Source organism: Manis pentadactyla, chromosome 6, assembly GCF_030020395.1.
Source record: "Manis pentadactyla isolate mManPen7 chromosome 6, mManPen7.hap1, whole genome shotgun sequence".
NCBI classification, from domain to species: Eukaryota; Metazoa; Chordata; class Mammalia; order Pholidota; family Manidae; genus Manis; species Manis pentadactyla.
This window is the reverse complement of record NC_080024.1, coordinates 54242857-54265435: the sequence shown is the minus strand read 5'-3', so window position 1 is coordinate 54265435 and position 22579 is coordinate 54242857. Positions and strand designations below refer to the sequence as shown.

Genomic DNA, 22579 nt, shown 5'->3' with positions numbered 1-22579 from the left:
CACCCATTTAAAAACTGTACTTCTCAGCCTCCCCTGCAACTATGCATATATGACTAAATTCTAACCAACAAGATATAGGCAGAAGTGTTACATATCTTCCCCTTCCCACTTTTATGATGGAATTGTTTACTTTCTCTATCCTAGCACTTTACCTCTAATAGCAGATAATAACTAATTTTATTTCTTTCTTGAGAGTGGCATCTGAGAGTCAAAATTTGACTATCTTATGAATATGTATTATACTACATAGGTTGATTTAATACATTGATCTGAAAGATTGATAATTTTTGCCTAAAGTCCCAAGAATGTGTTGTGGCTGGTTGATAACAGTAAGTCACAAGCCCTGGATTCTGTACAGAAGAGGTGTATGTCAAAATGCACAGTCACTGTTCTCAAAAATATTTGCACAGAGTGTGAAAGGAGCACCTGTAGGAAGAACTCCTCCATCAGGGCCACGGTCCACCGGTGGTGCAGCCTCCAGGGTTTGGCTGGGTGGCTGATGTCTGCGGCATGGAGAATCAAGGACATGGTTTTGGCTTTGTCAACCCTGTCAAATCAAGGACATGCTCAATTATCAGCACAAAGTAACCAATTAGGGTCTTTTCTGAGTCCATGCTCATGGAACTTTAGAATGACAAAAGAAAATAAATTACCCTTCAGGCTGCTGCAAACTATTTCTTATATTTTTAATTTGCTGGAAGTGACCCGACATGTCTGTAGACAAAACCATTTCAATCACTAGATTCCGAAGATCCCTGTGAAGTCATCAAAAGGAGAAAGGTTCATTTGGCCCTTTATTGTGCTCAAGCAGAACATTTCCTTAGATACTACTAATTACATTTCACTTTTCTTAAGAGATATGAACACAAAAGATGCTACCTTTTTAAATATAAAGGAGCTCATAAGAGTCTGACATTATTTCACCCTTTAACTCTTGCAGCTTTAGGAAGTTGCTAGGAGAGTGATGGGTGAGTGATGCTCTTCAACTTCTCCCCCTAAAGAACTGATGTGTTCCCTCCACACACACACACACACCACTCCCTCATTCATAATTCCTAAATACTGTTTTTCTATCTCAAAGGATCTTAAGCAACTTTAAAGAAAAATGATTCCAAGTGGAGTATTTGTTTTAATAAAACCACCACTATTTATTCAGTATTTACTCAGTCCAGGCAGTGTTCTAGGTAGTTTTATATGAAGTGGTATTATTATTTCCCACTGGAGGAGAGTGAGTTGTTTGCCAGTCACACAGGTTGCTAGTATAGCAGGGATAAGATTCAGCTGCTCCCAAAGTTGACACTTGGACTAAAAGCTTAAGCAGAGAATCTCAACTCATCCATGTTTTAATTTGTGCTAAAATGTTATCAAGTTTATGCTAGCAAATAGATCTCTTGTAGCTTTTTGGAAGCACGGTTGAATCTGAGGAAATATATTAGTACTCTAGATAAAAATAAAAAATCTCTTGGACCTTAGGAAATACCTACAGAGTTGTCTCTCTACTTCTACTTTTGCCCTCTCCATATAGCCTGGCGGTGGTAGGTTTAAAATACTTGTACAATTAGATCTTGGCCTTCCTAGGCTGGAAACCCAACTGGGATATTGTTTACTGCAGAATAAAATGAAAGGCCGGAACTGGGTTCTCAAAATAAAGTGCCTCCTTCCCCCTACCTACTGGAGAGCTCAAATATTTCAAAATAATCATGGGGAGTTAGAGCTTATTTTAAACCCTGAATTACCTATTTATTTATTTAACCATGTCACTTTTTTCCTTTGGACATTTTCTTTTTACTTGATTTAAATGGAAAAAAAAACCTTTTATATTTGTATTTGAATGAAAACCTTTCCACTAAATGACTGAACAAGATCTTTGTTAAAGATATAAAGGCTTTTTTAAAGTAGACCAATAGATGCCTTGGAGAAATGTGTACAATTTCCCTCTGCACCTGGGTCATCTTAGTATTTTTGTAAAGCTTTTTGCTCCAAATAGTTAATTCTTTCCTTTTTTAAAATGCTGAGCTCCACATGTAGGAAAGTAATATATCAGGAATCAGTACGACATGAATTTTGAATTTATGTAGGACCACACACCTGTACAACTGAGCAGTTCCATTCCAGAGAGCCTGTAATTAGCTATCTTCAAGTACTTGTGTGGGGTGCTGTCTTACGGATAGGCTCTTACGCATATTGATGTTCAACAGGCCTCAAAAATAGTTCACCTCCAACTAACAGAGCCTGGCTATTAAACAAAGTCTTCTAGGTACTAATCCCTCCGAGTCATCCAGTCAACGAGAATTCTGAGTTTGTAGTATGAGATAGGCATTGACTTTCATCTGTTTCCTTCACTTATAAATCACATAACTTAACTTTTCCCTGAAATTAAATTTCCATTAGGTTTCCTCTGAAACTCACCTCCAGTCATCTTTGGATAAATTTATCAAGACATTCATTTCTTCTTCTTGCATAAGTCGATAAGCTGCACTGACATGGTGATTCTCAAGGACAGAGCGATCATTATACAAAATGGCAACATCTGACCTAAGAATTAAAAACAAAATACCAGTACAAGATTTCTTTAGACTTCATGAGTGCCTAATAAAAAATCCTCAAGTCACAAGACACCTCATCAATAAAAATTCTATAATTGTACACTTAAACTAATGAAAGGACTTAGTTTCCTTTTTCTGTGATAATTTTAAAAAGTATACTATTTTTTTTAAGTAGTTTTATGGTCACAGCAAAATTGAGCAGAAGGTAGGACTTGCCATATACTCCCCAGCCCCACACATGCATAACCTCCCCCATCTATCAAAATTCCCCACCAGAGTGGTATATTTATTACAATTGATGAACCTACCTTTTTACATCATTACCACTCAAAGTTCATAGTTCACATTGGGGTTTACTCTTAGTGTTGTATATTCTGTGGGTTTGGACAAGTGTATAACATGCATCCACCATTATAGTATCATACAGAGCATTTTCACTGTCCTAGAAATCCTGTGTATTCTGTCTATTCATCCCTCCCACTCCCTTAGCCCCCAGCAGCCATTGGTCCTTTTGTTTCCTCCATAGTTATGCCTTTTCCAGAATGAAGCCTTTTCAGACTGGCTTCTTGCACTAAGTAATATGCATGTTATGTTGCCTCCATGTCTTTTCATGGCTTGATAGCTCAATGCTTTGGAGCACTGAAGAATATTTCATTCTCTGGATGTATCAAAGTTTATTTAACCATTTACCTACTGAAGGACTTCTTGGTCGCTTCCAAATTTGGGCCATTATCAATAAACCTGCTATAAACATCATGTGCAGGTTTTTGTGTGAATATGTGTTCTACTTCTTTGGGTAGATATCAAGGAGTATGATTGCTGAAACATATGGTAAGAGTGTATTTAGTTTTTTAAGAAACCACCAAACTATTTTTTAAAGTGGCTGTACTATTTTACATTTCTAGCCATGATGCATGACAGTTTCTATTGCTCCACATCCTCATCAGCACTTGGTATTGCCAGTATTTCAGATTTGGGCCACTGTAATAGATATATAGTGATATCTTGTTGTTTTAATTTGCATTTCCCTGATGCAGTGTAAGTGGAGCATCTTTTCATATGATAATTTCCTCTTATATCTTGGTGAAGTGTTGTTAAGGCACATTTTTAAATCAGGTTGCTTGTTTTCTTATTGTTGAGTTTAAGAGATCTTTGTATATTTTACACAACAGTCCTTTATCAGATGTATCTTTCGCAAATATCTTCTCCTACTGTGTGGCTGGTCTTCTAATTCTTTTGATATTCTCTTTCACAGAGCATAAGTTTTTAATTTTAATGAAGTCCAGGTTATTTCTTTCATGAATTGTACCTTTAATATTGTATCTCAAATCACTGCCCCACCTAAGATCATCTAGGTTTTCTCCTATATTATCTTCTAGGAGTTTTATAGTTTTGCATTTTACATTTAGGTCTATCATCCATTTTAACTTAGTTTTTGTGAAGAATATAGAGTGTTTGTCTAGATTCACTTTCTTGCATGTGATGTCCACTAGTTCCAGCACCACTTGTTAAAGAGACTATCTTTGCTCCATTACATTGCCTCTTCCTTTATCAAAGATTAGTTGATTATATTTATGTGAATCTATTTTGGGGCTCTCTCTTCTTCTCCACTTATCTATTCCGTTGCCAGTACCACACTGTCTTGATTACTAGCTTTATAATAAGTCCTGTCAATTCTCCAACTTTGTTTTTCTCTTTTAATAATGTGTTGGCTCTTCTGGGCTTTCTGGGTTTACATTGAGAAAAATGGACATCTTGACAATATTGAATATTCCTATCCATGGACATTGAATATCTATTTAGTTCTTTGAATTCCCTCATCAGAGTTTTGTAGTTTTCCTCATATAATTTACATATATTTTTTTAGATTTATACTTATTTCATTTTTGTTCTTAATGTTAATGATACTGTGATTTTAATTTCGAATTCAACTTGTTCATTGCTGATATATAAGAAAGTGACTGATTTGTGTATTAACCTCATATACTGCAAATTTTCTATGATTGCTTATTAGTTCTAGAAGTTTTTGGTCAGTCCTTTCTGATTTTCTACATAGACTATCATATCATCTGCAGACAGGCAGTTTTATGTCTTTCTTCCATGTCTCTATACCATTTGTTTCCTTCTCAAGAGTCTCATTGCATTAGTTAGAACTTGCACTGTGATGTTAAGAAAGCAGTAGTGACGGGGACATCTTTGCCTTATTCCTGATCTTAGTGGAAAATTCCAAGTTTCTCACTGTTAAGTGTGATGTTTTCTTTTTCCAGTTGAGGACGTTCTTCTCTATTCCTAATTTACTGAATATTTTTATCATGAATGAGTGTTGGATTTTGTCAGATGTCATCCTGCATCTTTACATAAGCATGTGTGTTTTTTTTCTTAGCCTGTTGGTATGATGGATTACCTCAATTGATTTTTGAATGTTGAATGTGGGGATAAACCTCACTTGGTTGTGGTACTTAGTTTCCCTTTAATTAACATAGTTTAAATGTAATTATGTCTTTTCTTTCACTTTGTAATCCAGATACCTGTGACCAATCTAGATACACCAATGATTTAAAAAAATTATCTAATATCCTCACTCAATTAGTGAATGAATCAATCCCTCTGTACCCATCCCAAAGAGTTGAATACCACCCCTATTTCCTTGGACTAAAATTACTTTGGGTAGAGGGCAGAGGGGATGATGAAAATCATTTGGTTTATTTCCTCCTTTTTAATAGTTTTTTTCTCCTTTATAATATTGTAATTCAATTTGAGTATTATTAGTCTATTATTAAACTGGGAAAATATTTTTAACAAAATTTAAAGTGGACATTATATTTTTAAATGATGAATTCATCAAGGGAAGGTTTTTATTTTTCCCTTGTCTTTATTTTCATATCATTTGATCATCAAATAAATATTCCAGGTTGCGTTGTTGAACTTGATATTCGAGCATGAAGTTTGCAATACCTCAAGTGTTCCCCGATTTGTATAATGTAGCCCTTGATTCTTCTTCCTCTATCCTTTAAACTTGCCAGCTCATTTTGCAAGCATGGAATGGAAGCACAGCCACTGTGTTCAATGTATCAAAATGGTGAACCCATCCATGTAAGTTGGCAAGTTGGAGGTAGGCAGCAAAAATAGCAAAAGGAAAAATCAAGCTGAAACCTGTACAACTTTTCTTCTATTTCCCCCAATACTCAGGCTCCTATCACTTTTCCTTCCTCCTGGTAAAGATATACTCTATCAGCATGAAAACTGTTTACTAAGACTTACAGTTGTAGACTTTTCAGTGGGTGGAGTCCAGGTTATAACCTAGCACTGAACTTACCACTTTTTATTTACCAAAGAGTAAAGCAACAACAAACAAAAGAAAAAAGTAAAGAAACCTGGCTTCTCTTGCAAGCAACCTATATGAAATCTGTACCTAATAATCTGCCAGCTAAATCAAACTTTATTGTTGTTATTATGGTAAATGGCCAATCAGGCAGCAGAATAATTACTTCCTCTTTTGTTTCTACCAGTATCATAAAACTGGAAAACAAATGTAGTTAGCTAATAGCACATATCTCCAAATAGATTTTCTTTTGATATACTCAACAATGGCCTGAAAATTCCTCAGCCAATAATCATAGCTCAATACACAGAAAATTTAACTAGAAAGCACATATGCAATCCTTGCTTTAGAGAATAAAATACATCTTGCTCAAGTATCTCCCAAAGTTCACTCAGATCATGGGAAAAACTGTGATTTGCAAATCACGTATTATTTTATCATATGGCCTCAAATCTTGCCATAACAGCTTTGCCCAGTATTAGCACATAATTTGGCTCCAAGTATCACTGTCTGCTCCACTCAGCAACAAGTAAAGATGCATTTTTGAACCAGATTTAATGGTAACAAAGTATGTATGGTTTTGTCTCATTAATCCAACCAGATACTGAGAATATAGCCTGGTCTTATTTTTTGAGATGATCTTTGACTGCTAAGAATAGAACACGACTCTAAGCAACATTCAGTATCCATGATAACATGTAGCTTGCATTTTCTTTTCACAAAGAAGAAATTATTTCCATTATTTACACTTTCAAGGACTTCATGAATTATAATGTCCACATTGAACTCAAATCTAGCCTTGCATTATGTTCTAAATTATTTTTCATTCATTTTGCATTATCCAGTAAATAGGTTTCCATATTAAAAAGAATTTTAAATTCAAGCAACCATGAATAATATAAAATACAATCAAATTATTGATATCAGTGATATAAGACCTTATTTCTCCTTGGACAAAATACGGAAGCAATAGAATTTTAAAAAGTACATTATATTGTTGCATTTGTGGTTTATTACAACATTTTTGTTCATATAATTTCTAAGTTGAAGAATTAATCTGTTACATAATTGATGTTGGTAGATAATATATAAGGAAATAAGTAGAATACTAGGCCTTTTCCCCCTTTTATAAACAGAATTTCTAAATAAAATTTTAAAAAATGATTCTTCTTCCTCCTCCTCCTACACTACACTTTTCCTCCCCTCATTCTCTTCTTCCTCCTCTTCCTTTTTTTTCCATCTTCTTCTTCTCTGCAGGCCAAAGTATGATCACATTAGGATTCTTCATCCGCTTGTACGTGAATGGTCGAAGGAGAAAGCCGCGAGTGACGCTCTAACACTGCTGCTGGAGGCGCCAGTCCATTCATTGCCTTCACTTTTCAAAGTAGGAAAAGCAGGAAGTAGTCACTGGTAACAGATCACTTCTGCAGTCCCCAAAACTATTGTCCCCTACAGGGCCCAGCTCAGAAATGAGATATCTTTAGTTAAATTTCCACTCATTACAGATTTGGTGGGTGTAGATGAGCCTTTGACAAGCAAAAATGATCTGCACAGTCTGTCCTTCCTTTGAGGTTTAACACAAATAAAAACAACTCCCTATACTCTGCAAATATGTAGGTTAAAACATTCCTTGCCACTAAATCAGACTTCGAGGTCTGCCTTGTCCTTTCATGTTCTGCCAATCTGAGAGACTTTGGGGATAGAAAGAATGTCTTCCCCAATATTTCCTTATTTGACTTTTGACAATTCCTCTCTCTCCCTCAAGGAGCCATGACTTCTAAGCCTATCCCATTTCAGGAAATAAAAGATTGGAACTATCATGCACCTGTCTCTGGCCATGAGAGCACGGTTATATAAATAGACTGGATTGAGAGTGTCCCTCTTCTCAGATTCTCAGTCTTACCACTACCATCAGCTGACTATGTGCAGATAGATAGGTCTTTTCATCTCTTGAAATCTTTTTTTTTTCTCTTAGATTGTGAGGCTTTGGCCAGATGACCCATAATGTAGGTCTCAGTCACTTTACTCACTCAAGGCTCCAAAAATAATTGGAATCTAATAGTTTAATAAAATGTTTCTATGCTCCCCACAATGAAAAAATAATTTCCTGTAGATAGAGAATCAGTTGTCAGAAATGTTGGTATTATAGCAGCTTTATTCAGTGCCAAAATTTAGAAGTAATCAAGATACCCTTCAATAGGTGAACGAGGAAGCAAAGGTACATCCACACAATTAAATATTATTTGCCAGTGAAGACAAATGACCTATCAAGCCATGAAAAGACATAGAGGGAGCTTAAATGCATATTGCTAAGTGAAAGAAGCCAGTCTGAAAAGGCCTCTTATTGAATATGATTTCAACTATATCACACTCTGGAAAAGGCAAAACTATGGAGACAACAAAACCATCATTGACTGTTAGGGGTTAAGGGGGTGGGAAGGATGAACAGGGAGAACACAAAGGATTTCTAGGGCAGTGAAAATATTCTGTATGATATTATAATAGTGGGTATATGTCACTATACATTTTTCAAACCCACAGAATGTACAACACAGAGTAAACCTTAGTGTATATGTGGACTTAAGTAAATGTATCAGTATTGGTTCAGTTTTGATAAATGTACCACACCGATGCAAGATGTTAACAAGAGGGGAAACTGAGTGTGTGGGGGAAGGAGTATATGGGAACTCTGTATTTTCTGTTCCATTTTTTTGTAAACCTAAAACTGCTCCAAGAAATAAAGTCCATTAATTACAACAAATGAACTAATAAGTAACAACTCAGTTTAGTTTTCCTTCAAAAAGAGTAGAGAGTTGCATAGTAGTTTCAGAGAGACATCAGTCTCTCAACTTAATTCTCATCTTAAGCATCTCTGATGAGTGAAAGACTTACAGAAATTTCAGGATCCTAAGTATATAAAGGGAGTTGGATCATGATGGGTCCTAGACCAAATTCTGTCTTCCAGGGATTGAGATCTCTGTGCAACTGAAAAAAAATGCTTAGAGCACCTTTCTATTATGGACTGAATTGTGTCCCCCCAAATTCATATGTCTAAGTTCTCACCCTTAGAACCTTATAATGTACAGGATTTGAAGATAAGGCCTTAAAGAAGCAATTAAGGCTCAATGAGGTCCTAAGGGTGGGTACCTAATGCAACATTACTGCAGACACCAGGGGTCACACACAGAGAAAAGGGCCAGGTGATGACATAGAGGGCAGCCATCTGCAAGCCAAGGAGAGAGGCTTCAGCAGAACCCAAACCTACTGACACTTCGGTCTTGGACTTCTAGTCTCCAGAACTATGAGAGAATCTCTGTCATTTAAACCACCCAAACGGTAGTATTTTGTGATAGTAGCACTAGCAGACTTGTATAATTCTACTCTGATATTTTGATTCTAATAACTGCCATTATCAACATTATTAAAAATATCTCATTTTCCGATTATTTTAAATTTAGCACTTGTGCTACACTGGAAATAAGATTTCTTAGGTTTTGTTTTTATTTTTTCTCAGAAGCACAATTGCATTACTTCAAAATACATAATGACACCAAACATATGCCTTAAACAATATGTTGCAAGATTTGTTGTAGGGTGTCAATGTCTGGCTTTTACGATAGTTCAGAGTGTAGTTTTGGGTAGAAAGAGATTATTTCACACAGGTATGTATATGTAAGATACTTCATAAATAATAGTTGACTGATTTGAGTGTTTTAGCTTAAGGAATTTTGCTAAAAGTCATTAAACCTATTCTTCTTAGTAGATATTTTCATCATTATTTTTAAGTCCCCCTAAAAATAAATAATGTATTGAAAAATATATCTCAAGCTTTAACTTAGAGAAGTTAATACTTTATCAAACCTACCTTGTTTGAATATGAAAGTTGTTTGTGGTTCCTGTATGTTCATAATCATGGACGGCAGCAGCAAAGACCATTGCTAAAATTTCCAGTTCAGTGAGCCAGTGCTAGTAAGTTAAAGAAAGATTCCATCAGAATGAGAATGCAGAGGCCATGTTGTCTCTCTATGAAGAGGATTTTCAGTGTACCCAGTATAAATAATCATATAAAAGTATAAAATCATTTTTATTGATTTTAATTACTTTTTTCTACCTATTTCACCACCACTAATTGTGCATAATGGATGCTTCATGAGGTGAGTGATTGTTCATGGCTCATAAGTTCAAAATATTGACATTATAATTTTTCCTTAAGAATAGGAAAAGGAGTAATTTTCTATGATTTAAAAGGTGAACCCTGACTGGATTTTTGAATTTACAGCCTAACCCATTTGTGTTCTCATGAAATCAATTACAGTTTAGTGATTTTTAACATATAGCTCATACACCATTAAAATGTCTCAAGCTCAACTGCTGGAGAACACCCTACTATGAGAAAAATTTCCATCTAAGAGTTGAAAATATTGATTTTGCTCATTAGAGACAGTAAATTTAGCTTTTATATTTAAAGATTTGGAAGAGTTTCCAAGAATTTACCAAATCTGCTCTTCATGACATATATTCTATGACTGTGTAATTAACCTTAATAATAAAAGAATAAATACTTTCACATAAAATTCAGACTGTTTCATATACACTGATCTTTCTATTATCAGTTGGATGGTTTAACCAGATTTTTCTACTATTTTTACATCCACTCGGGTAATTCAATAGTTTGCTCATGGTTCACGTTTTGCAGAACACTTTTCCTGCTTAGTGATTTTTAACATATAGCTCATACACCATTAAAATGTCTCAAGCTCAACTGCTGGAGAACACCCTACTATGAGAAAAATTTCCATCTAAGAGTTGAAAATATTGATTTTGCTCATTAGAGACAGTAAACTTAGCTTTTATATTTAAAGATTTGGAAGAGTTTCCAAGAATTTACCAAATCTGCTCTTCATGACATATATTCTATGACTGTGTAATTAACCTTAATAATAAAAGAATAAATACTTTCACATAAAATTCAGACTGTTTCATATACACTGATCTTTCTATTATCAGTTGGATGGTTTAACCAGATTTTTCTACTATTTTTACATCCACTCAGGTAATTCAATAGTTTGCTCATGGTTCACGTTTTGCAGAACACTTTTCCTGCTTTGTGCAATATGGTTATCACATGTGACTACTGAATTAAAAATAAATAAAATCAAGGAAAATTAAGTTCCCTTTCCCAGTCAAGGTAGCCACATTTCAACTGCTCAAAGTCCATGTTGCAAGTGGTTACCATATGGAAGATGGCAGATATAAAGCATTTCTGTCATCACAGAAAGTTCTGTTGGCTAACACTGCAAGTAGGTGGTACTTGATGGTAGGAATGGAGGATCCAGTATGATATGGAGTTTACTCTTAGTGGTCTTATTCCACACCTTCGAAACAAATATATTGCACAAAGCAATGGAAAAATATGAACTACATGCATATTTGATTTAAAAAAATCACAGACTAAAGGTACAATTGTAGGACAAATAGAATGCATATTTGGTGGTAGTGATCTTGGAAGATGGGTGGACAAATATTGGTAGTGAAATGCAAGAGATTCTAAACAAAAAAAGCAAATGTAGAATACCACAGAAGCTTATGTGGAAATTGAATTGCCAGTAGTACAATTGTGCTGGAGAGTCAAGTGAAGTGAGATCGAAAAGGCAGCACACAGTATGGTAAGGGTTGGTAGACTACCTTGATTAGAGCTGATGAATTTGCACTGTGTAGAAAAGGCAAGAGGGAGCCATTTTAGGTCCGTAAGTCAAAAAAAGAAAGATGTGACAGCCATTGAATTTCATAGCTGTCAAAGGCATGGTCTTATTAATCTTTGCTCCCTTCATATAACCTATCATGGTATTTGGCACATAGTAGGAACTTAATATTTGCCTGCTGACTTGACTTTCTCCAGTTTACATTAGGAGGAGGTAGTGAGAAGTAATGAGAAGAGACTGTAATTAGACAATCCGGTTTTAAATCTTGGTTAATCCTCAGGCAAAGAAGTTATTTACCCTCTCAGCCACAGTTCCCATGAAAATAGAATTAGTGATCATTCCCCTGTGGAATTTTAAGATAAGTCTTCAATTACTATATGCACTGTGCCTTTCACAAATCTTTTCATATAGTAAGATACAGAATAAATAGCACTTTATTGAACTTAGTACCTTACATACTTTGTATAAGGCATAGAATCTGGGAAATAATTTTAAGTTAACATATCTTTAGTGATGGCAATTCAAGAATAAGTGCCTCATAGTTTGGTGATTGAAGCAGAAATGATTTTTAGAACCAATAGGAGTTGATATAGCTATTTTTGCAGCTAGTTATAGCAATTTTGTGTTTCTAGTTCATTTAATTTTGAGTTATTAAAAGGAAGAAAATGATCTTATTAGTGGCCTGTATTATATGTTAAACTAGGGGATGAGCCTCCAATCTCTCCACTGAGACTGTGGAATTAAATACCATGAGGTGAACAGCAACTGATGTTAGACCAGTTTTTGTACACACAGAAACCCATTATTTTATTACAGAACATTGTTTCTAGAAAAAAAGAAATCACCTATTTTCTTAAGTATTTCCTAATGGTTATATTTAACATTTCGATAGTTTTGATTTTTCAGAAACCAAAATTCAATATCCACTATGAAAATATAGAATATGAAGCTGCAATTGTAAAAAAAGTTAAATTAGGAGCAGAGATGGATTTTAATTACAGATTATCTCCTAACTATTTTAAATTACTGTCTTCCTAGCTGTCAAATTGATTATATGTGTTCCCTGTTTTAGTCTCATTAATCACTGCCTCTCATAAACAGTACTTTCTCCATGAATCCTTCAAAGTTATTGCCACACTATAGCCTTAATAATCATTTACATTATAAAATAATATGGGAAGATATACACTGAACTTTCACACTTAATGGGAAAAGAGATGTATTTTGTATTAGAGTAAAATTTGGGGCTGATTTTTGGCTCCTTAGTTGATGATTCATTTTATGCTGCTGTCAAATGAGAATTTTAACTCATAAAATAGATACTTAAATTTATGAATTCTGTAAATGATTCATGAAGACAAGCCAGAGAGAATAAGACTGAATCATATCACTGTTCCAAACTAGAATGTGATCAGTACATGACATAGGTTCTTCTGATTCCTAATGGGCAGAAATAAAGGATTAAAATGATGAGTCATGAGCAATGCAGACACTGTGCTTCATTTAAAGTGCAGGTTGCATTTTGCCTAGAGAAATGCTCAGGTAGATGTAAGCTAAAATGGGTGGTGCTCCAGTGATGTTAGAGGGAGGTGTTGACGGCCATTAATAGCACATCCTATGAAGATGGGAAGAAAGGAGAAGGAACTTAATCAATTTGATATTTTAGTTAGATTATCTCAATTTTTACAATCATTGTATTTGCCATTTATTAGGAATATATTTTATCCCTATTTGGAGGATAACATAGCTGAATCCTAAATAAGTGAATCCACCTGCCAAAGGGCACAAAGCTAAATGGCAGAGTAGGAATTCCACCCGAAATCTGTCTCATTCCAAAGTTTCTGTTCCTGTCACAGATCACAGTATGTTTCCTTCTGTGGATGACAATACAACTCATTACTTGAAGCAGGCACTACATAGAACACAGTCTTCTAAGGCTTCAAAAGTAGAATTTCTAGATAATTTAACTAGATATATTGAGGGTAGACGCTAATAGAGCTTTAAGACATGATATAAATTTTCATATCTGAATTGTTTGGTGTGTGTGTGAGAGAGAGAAAGTGAAAGTACAGAGCTAGGAGAATTTCAGACTAGAAAATCAGGACCTATTAGTTCCTAGTGTGTCTAAAGAGGCATAATTAACAACTTTTTAAGCTAAATTTTAGGGTTGTACACTGTTTTTCTCTATCCCATTGAATAAGCTGAGGTAGTCCACTATAGATTATCTGGTATAGAAAGTGAATGTATTATAATAATATTAATATCTAATGCAAATAAACTCATACAATATTTAATATAAATGAATTAATTTTTAATTGATATTAGGGTATATGTTAATAGCTATTATGTTTCAGGAACTAGATTAGGTACTTCATATATATGATATCATTAACTCTCTGTGTCATCCTACAAGGCGGTCAGTATTAAGCACATATTAGCGACAGGGAACCAACGTAGAGGGTGAACAAGTGAGGAAGTGGTAGAGCAGGTTTCAAACCTGTGTCTAACTGCCTTGAGAGCCCACACTCTTTCCATTCTAAACTGTGTTGTCTGGGAAGCAATTTTGTAAGAAGAGAATTTCCACATAGTTTATAAAATAGAGACATGGTGGCAAATTTTCTGGATATTGATTGGAGAAAAAGTGAGTCATTCCAGAGTATTTCCAGGCTTAGTGGACTACAATTTCCAAAGGAAACAGATTTCAAGTTATCTCTTTCTTCTGCTGTTAGTATTAGAGAAAACATTGTGCCGGAAGCCCTCAAATGCAAGTGTTCCCTTGCCAAGGCTCTAGGATGATTTCCAAGTCAAGGAGATACTGGGCGGTGGCTTGGCAGCACTTGGTGAACTATCTGCTCTTTAGCAAATGGATGGAGCTACCACATACCACTGTTGCAGTGGCACAGGGCTACAAGTACTTTGGGACAAAAGGAGAAAGAGGGAGACATAGGGTTTCCTAGCATCTCCATTCTTTGTCCTGTCTATTCCTAGGCCTGTGGTATCTCATAGGATGTTAATAAACTCAAGGACAGTGGCTTCATTACAATCCCTTTCAGGCACTGGTCCTCAGAACATTTTGCAGGTGACAGGCTGTGTTAGTCACCTGATAGCTAGGTGCTGCTATTGGTGCTTGATAAATGTCACAGTGACAGGACCATCCTGAAACAGCAGGGCATCAACTAATGCATAAAAGTAAGTGACCCAGTCTTCTTATCAAATCCAAGGGTTTTCAGCTAAATGAATATTTCTATAATGCTTTTTTTTGTTTGTTTTAAAGAACCAATACATTTGTATATATGAAAATTAATGCTCACCTATCACTTTTTTCATCTAAAGGAAAGCTTGCTAAAATAAATTCCCCAAAACCATCAAGCTGGCAGTGTAAATTAATTTTGACAAAATAGTCACTAAATTCATAATTCATTTTGCCCTTCCTCTTACCATCTATGGTAAAATTTCTCATTACTCCCTTACTTAAAATGTATTTTCCTGATCTCAGACAACATCATCTTCCACCAGACTATTTTTGTAATGGCCAACTAATGGATGAGTAAAGAGCCCACTGACACAGTTCTGCTAAAAATTGGATAAAAAGAAACAGGTTTCCAAACCAAATCTGTTAAAGGAGAGTGAAGTTATGTTTATGATTGGTAAGTCATGATCCTCCCAGAAAGTGACTGTGTGATCTTCACTAACTTTAACTTTCTAGAAGTCATGCCAGAGTGGGCGAGATTTTCCCAGTCTTCCAGAGAAGTTGGAATGGCTTTTCATAACCTGGAAGTTCCTTGCAAGTCTGAAGGTAAAGTCACATTGTAGATTGGAGTTTCTCTATTTACCAATAATTTAGCATCCCTTATCTCTTCAATGTCACCATCAGAGCAGAGGTTCTAAAGCTGAAACAGGACATTTTTATTTGGCTCCCTTTACATAGGTGGCAAAAAAAAATGTACTTAAGCTGAAACATATTTTAAAGTGATGAAATCTTGGTTACCTCCTAGCTCAAAATGGCACATATCTTTTCATTGCACTTTATAATTAAAGCAGATATTAATTATACTGAAGTAGGCATTCGTTTTCCATTCCTTCTTGTTCTGAGGAAATCTAATCAGTTCAGTTTTCATTTCAGAGTAACATTTAAATATTTCATTTTTCAGTTAACTTTTTCAAAGCCACAGAATCCAGGAGAGAGGAAATGTCAAACAGTTTAAATGGAAACCATCTTAGACCAAGATGAAGGCTTCAGAAAGGAAAACGAAGACTCTTTAACCAGGAAACTGTTAAAAGCAACTCAAGTATAACAGCATTTACAGCTGTCAGGAGGTACTTTGCTTTTCACGTTAACTGCCATGCATATCAAACCAAGTAAAAGCAAAGAGTTCCAGAAACAGCTGTGACAGTGAAGCCTTATTAGACCACAAGAGCTTTATATGAATGTGTGAGTGTGTGTGTGTGCGCATGTGCACACATGCTAGAACCAGGTTATAAAAAGGTTACATATACTACTTTTAAAAAGCTTACAATAGTTTAAAGCTATATCTTTGAATCTTTATGTTTTTACTTATTATTGGTAACCTCTTCCTCCCTCTAAATGACAAATCTGACTCCTGAAATGAATGGTGAGTAAACTTCAACCAAGGACCACATCCAGCCATGACTGCATCTGGTCTACCCAATGGGTACATTTACACCTTAAATCAGTAATCCCCGCATATACACCTAATATGGGGAAAAGTATGAAATTAATAACACATATAGTGGAACCATCTAGACAATCATAAGAGGATCATGCCATTGCACTCATGCAGGTTTTTGAGATTTCTGCCTCCCCTCAAAGGGCTTAACTCCAAAGCAGGTTATAATACTTAATAAACTTTTCATAGAATGCATATTTCTATTGAATTGGTGGTGAGATTCCAAGAATCCTGTACTAAAAACCCAGCTGAGCTCCCAGCCAGTCGCCATTATCAACTGCTAGCCATGTGAGTGAACTATCAGGGATGGCTCACCCAGTGATGTCCTCAGATGTCTCCAGGCATATTCCTAGGTGTTCACAATCACATGAGAGACCTTAAGTGAAACCCTTCTAGCTGGGAACCTTCTAACCACAGAACCTTGAGAGATATTAATAAATTATTGTTTTAAGCCACTAAGATTTAGAGTAGTTTGCTTCAGAGCAACAGATAATTGGAATGTGGGCCAGGGGCAGGAGTGGAATTTGAACCCAGAGCATTGATAGATCTGTGACATTTTGGAGGCAAAGCAAGATAGAGGAGAATAGAAAATTTCATCAGATGAGACACTACTGGATTAATCATAGCAAATGGGTAATGTGTTTCAGAAAAAACACTATAGTGAAAAATGAAATAATGATGAAAATTTTCTGTATATAATTGGAAAATCATGTACCTGTGAAAAGTTTTCAAGGTCTTCAGGACAACATACTGTGGCCCTAGGGGTTTTGCTGGGAGGCAAGTTAGGAACACAGACTCTAGTGCAGAAAGATGAGGTCTTGAGGATATCTGGGCCCCAAAGAGTACCAGTTACAAATATCTGAATGCTGATGACCCTTAGCAATAGAAAGGGTATGGCTTCTGAAATCTAAGCAGGTAAGCAATACTTAGTATGGGGTTTGATGGAAACTTCTACACACATGCACTTTATGGCACTGCTTCAGCTTAGGCTGACACATGAGGAATCAAGAAGGCACTATGATTCGGGGATCTCACATGGCCTATATGTTTTTGAATCCATCTCAGTTTGGACTTTCAAAAGGGAAGAGCTGGTCTTCCCCTTTCACCTTCCGGGAGTCATCCTAAACTCGGAGACATCACAGAAACTCCAGGCATTCTCAAAGTTCCTATCATCTCTTCATTGTTGCCCCAGGATTTATATTGCTAAATCACTTATTTACTTATCAATTGATTGACTCAGATGCAAAGAAGAGGAGAATTTGGAAAACTCACCTGAATAATTTCTAAAATACCTATAAGGATTTAATTGTGATTAGCAATGAAGCAAAAGAGAAAAACCTGCTGAGTTCACCTTGGGAGAACATGATTGACACAAGGGAAGAGCACTGAGCCAACTTTTATGCAAACCCTTTTCTCCAGGTCACCTTTTTTTTTTTTTAGCTATGGGAAAATGAATTTTCCAAACAAAAGTATTGTATAATCCAAAATTTGAAAATTTTGTAGTATTTGCCTCTGGGTATCTTATATCTTTTCTTTTCACTGAGTTAAAATACAGTTTGAAAAAATGTATATTGTGAATAACTCATTAACCCTAAAAAATCCAAAAGATTATTGTTTATAATACTTCTATGGAGATTAAAGAGACAATAGGAACTTAGGGGAGTGGAATTTGATGTGCCAAACTAACAAACTTTAATTACAAATACTTCCTTACCATGATTCCTGTATGAAGCATTATGTAATGCACAGTTTGAGTGACATCAGCTGCATGAATCAGATTGTGATAAGGATTTTTGTACTTGCTATAACCAACTTCTAAAGCTTCTGCAAAGGAAATTAGGCAAGAAACAGGAATCTGTGGAAAGTAATAATTATGATTATGTTTTGACCAAAAGAGTAGCATTAAATTAACACAAGCACAATGTTTGGGACAGTAGACAATAGTGAGTCAGGTATCACAGTAGTTTCTTGAAGTTAAATGTGGATTGTTCTGAAAAACTATCTTTAAACTGGTAGCTTTCAATCCTGAGAAAGATTGTAACCCCCAAGTGTTTAACTAAGATAGATGAAATAACAGCCTTACCCTTACTGGTGTCTTTAAATGTTTATATCGTCCAGAGTCAAGTCAAAAGGCTAGTTCTTAAAAGGGCAAAATTCCCAATTACAATTGGTTAAGTCTAGTTGTTCTATCTGTGATAAAAGGGGTTAAAAATTTGACCTGAAAGGTTCAAGCTGCAGAGTGCTTAGAAGTCTGGGGCAAATTTGTTGCATAGATGGCTCTAAACGAAATTAATTAGAAGCCCTTTTATTTCAGTCTAAGACAAGCTGCCAGTAAAGGTCCATTTTGTGTTTTAGGGACACAGATCATATACCTTAAAACACAGCTTCCAATATCAACATGACTGTTCTGTGATTAATTCCGAGGGAAATTTGTGCCTTGTTGGATTGAGGCTATAACAGCTTCATGAAATCCAATTGGATTTATAGCTATGTCAGTGAGTTGTAGAGAATGGTTATATCATGTAGTGAACTCATACCCCTAGTTCTTTGACCTGCCAACTGGAAACATTATAAAATGCATTGATTAATGACTCAATGTTCTGATTTTTCATTCTTATTCAGATAACAATTTCTAAGAGCATTTTACTTTTGTTCCATGTTTCTGACCTTGAAACGGTTGATAAGATCATATCTCGTAAACAGTTCATAAATCATAAACTTCAGACTATGTTCTCCACTTGCTTCATTTAAGGCAAAGACATCAAAAGACCATTTATCAACATCCTGTAGAAAAAAGAGGAATTACTTTAGATGTCAATATCATATATTTCTGTTTCTTTCTATGAAAAATTCTTGGAAAGATCAGGCATTGTATATCCAGCAGGTCAGATTTTAATGCAGGTCAGATTTTAATTCAGCATATCAAACTATAGTTTTCCCAGCTTCTGATATGACAGGGACATTTAATATCCATTGGTCCACAAAAGTGAGGCCATATGCATAATGCAGTGCTAAGATCTTCCCCTTAATCACTTGATATAATAAACCCCAGAACATAATACTGACCTTATCCTTAATCTCCTCCATATTCATATGCCATAAAACACTTTCCCAGAGTGGGCCTGATTTTAAGGTAGAATTTCAACTTATGGGGCTGATGTCAACTGAGGGATAGAAGTAAGTTAGCAGCAAGTTCCTTTTCCCACCCACCAACCTTCTACATTGCTTGAAATTTTACCCTTAGTTATTTGGTTTAAAGCTTTGATATTTTGTCTTCTTTTAAGATGCATATATATGTACCTTAGAAAGATAGTGTACATACTACCTTATTACTCACGCTAACCCTGGCTCATTCACTTACACTTTCCTTCAGGGACTGATGGTACGAAAAAGGAAGCAGGTCCTTTGACTTTTGGGGGGAGAGTAATTTTGGCATTTCAGGCAATTCTCTAGGGACATGGTCAGGATGGTAGGGAATTAGGTGCCCTTGGAAAAAATACCCCCTGACAGTGGGAGAGAGGGCAGTGAGCAGCTATGTCAAACCACTCCAGCTACCTCATGAGTTTGCTGAAGAAAATCCAGGGCAAAAATTTATACAGTCCACAAAATGGACATACAGAAAACGATACCAGTCCTATAAACTAAGGAGGTTTTAATGTTAAGTCTGAGCTCTAATGTTCAATAAATCATTGAAATTTAAAAAATTTAAGGAAATACAGCAGAGTCAGTTTGAATCATATCAGAAACTATTAGCAAAGATGGTCTAGTATTTACATATACACAGCAGGTTAAGTATTCAACAGTAAGTGGACAACCTTATAAAGCTATACATTAATTTTGAACTTGAGCAGGTACAGTTTAGAACTTCATTCATTTAACACATTTTTATGGAGGCCAACCATCTGTATCATGCTGAAACTAAACTGAAAATCTAATAAAAAGCATTCAGTGTCTTTTAAAAATACTTCTTTTGAAAAATATTCTTAACAGCTTCAAATGGTATTTTTAATCACTTGGAAACACGAGTGAAATCATTTTTAGTTTGCTTGTGTGCCTTCCTGTTTGCCTTTGTTAAGTTCCTTGGATTTGGCCCTGATTTGATCTGCAAGCGTTTGTTTTAAAGTTTGTAACTTTAAAATCTGTAAAAGTTATGTTAGAAGGCATTTTAGCATCAGTAAAGCTCAAAGAAGGCCAACAAATCTTTCATCAAATTCCACAGAAGAATTAGCCCAGACTCTTACAAGGCTGCTATTTACAGTTCCTGCTAGGGGTTTCCCACTGAGTAAAAGGTTAGTCCTTCATTTCTTGGGGATTTTTATCAACAATGATGATTTGCATTTATAAACTACTGCAGATGCTTGGCTTTTACAGACTGAGAACAAAACAGACAAGGAGTTATCTCAGGAAATAAGAATTGTTTAGCTAAAACTCTTCTTTATTTAGTGACAGTTCTTCCTTCAACCTGTTATTCATGTACTTTTTCTACACTATATTTTAGAAAAACTGTTTATATTCTCTCATACCAAAGTATTTTGTTAATTAGTTTCTAGGCAAAAGTTATTAATAAATAAAATAAAAATAAGTAATATTCTTGGCCATAGTTGAGGAAAGCAGAATCATTCAAGAGCCAAGGAGTAATTAATATCCTATAATGTGACATTTCAGTTATACGTTTCTCTTTATTATAACTTTAGAAATGTAAGAAAGCTTCTAAGAAAAATGAACTACCTTTTTAAATTAATAAGATGAAAATGTAATATGTCACAGTGAAAGAACAAATGCAAAGAGGATGCTTCAAAGGAAATTAAAGAACAAAAGAGAACAATATTAATTTAAACTAGAAAAGGAGTTTAATAAATCAGAAATAAATCTCCTCCAGGATATTCTGTTGCCACTATCCTTTAAATTCTTGATTAATACAGGAAAACCTCCATGAAACTGTTACAGGTGACGAAATAGAATTCTCTCACCCAAATTAAGTGATAGAAATAGGAATGTTGAATGATAAGCCTACAAAATGCCTCTGTAGAAATAATGCCCAGGAACCCTGCACAGACCCCCACACATACACTATGGACACAAGAGAACCAAAACTTTGACCACTTCAGAGTTCAACTGTTGTTATTTCCAACACAGTAATTTCTAACAATACAATTGGGCCTGAGACTAGGACAGCCACAGGAAAAGCAGAGACAAGAGAGTAAATTTTCTCTTCTGTTTTCTTCCTTTCATAGTACTTTTTTTGGATTTTCTTAGACCTAAAATTCTAAACAATTTTCTTCTATATAAGTTCTGTCTCTTAACCATACTGGACTGCAACTTTTTATAATGCATTCCATAATATATATATATATATATATATATATATATATATATATATATATATATATATATATAACAAAATATGTATATTCTGACAAGTTCTGGTGGAACCTCAAAATTAAATTCAAGAGCCACCTAAATAAAGCATAAAGAATAAAAAAAATCACACATGTAAGTGCACACACATGCATATGCATTGATACAGTTTGTTAGAGTACATTAATCCTCATTTAAGTCTACAATGAGTCATGATTTGGAAAATATGACACTTTGTAAATGATTAACATTTTTTTACATACTAATGTATGAGCTAGAGCAAAGACTTATTTTCATTTTCTCCCAGACATTTTAAAGAGATTTTAAAGATGACTATTTGAAAAACTAAAATAATTGAAATTATTTCACCTTTAATGTTATTATGACAGCTTCTGGATATGCCAAACCAACCATGTGATAGGACTTTCTGTACATCCTAAAAAAGAAAAGTAAATTTATATACACATCATTTATTCAAAGGTTTCAGCTACTTCTTAAATATAAGGGAGAAGATTGCTTTTGACTTGCAAACCCTTTATCATTAGTTACAGTCTCCCTTTATGGCAACAATGATAACTATGGTCACCTTTTACATTTATTAAGCATCTACAATGTGATAGATGTTAATCATACTTTGTTTTACTCACAATTTTCTTACAAAGCGAATATCATTTTTGTTTCTATGTAAAGAGATCTTTCCCTTAACCTCAGCTTATTAAAAGAGACTGTTCTTTGTATCTGCAACATTTTGTAGTATGTTACCATATTGATGACAGCAGAGTATACTTGTTTTGTGTCCATTTCTGTGCCAAAATTTTCAGTCTGGAAGTTGAATGTCATTGTAATATATACATATATATATATATATGTATATATTCCAATATATGCATAAATAATGCCCGGGAACACTGCACACACCCACACACATACACTATGGACACAAGAGAACCAAAACTTTGATCG

The 22579-nt window shown here is 35.0% G+C and overlaps 1 protein-coding gene across 7 annotated transcripts in view; it reads right to left on the bottom strand.

Moving 5' to 3' along the window:
- The window catches only part of PDE1A (phosphodiesterase 1A), a 346655-nt gene that overhangs the window by 39415 nt on the left and 284661 nt on the right, over window positions 1-22579 (bottom strand). For all 7 annotated transcript variants that reach the window (XM_036879374.2, XM_036879377.2, XM_036879378.2 and 4 more), the window contains 7 exons: window positions 21986-22052; window positions 18926-19042; window positions 17973-18113; window positions 9734-9834; window positions 2410-2535; window positions 654-755; window positions 427-547 (listed from right to left, as the gene is read on the bottom strand). In XM_036879374.2, coding sequence (XP_036735269.2) covers window positions 427-547; window positions 654-755; window positions 2410-2535; window positions 9734-9834; window positions 17973-18113; window positions 18926-19042; window positions 21986-22052 — 775 coding nt within the window. The remainder of the gene's footprint in view (window positions 1-426; window positions 548-653; window positions 756-2409; window positions 2536-9733; window positions 9835-17972; window positions 18114-18925; window positions 19043-21985; window positions 22053-22579) is intronic.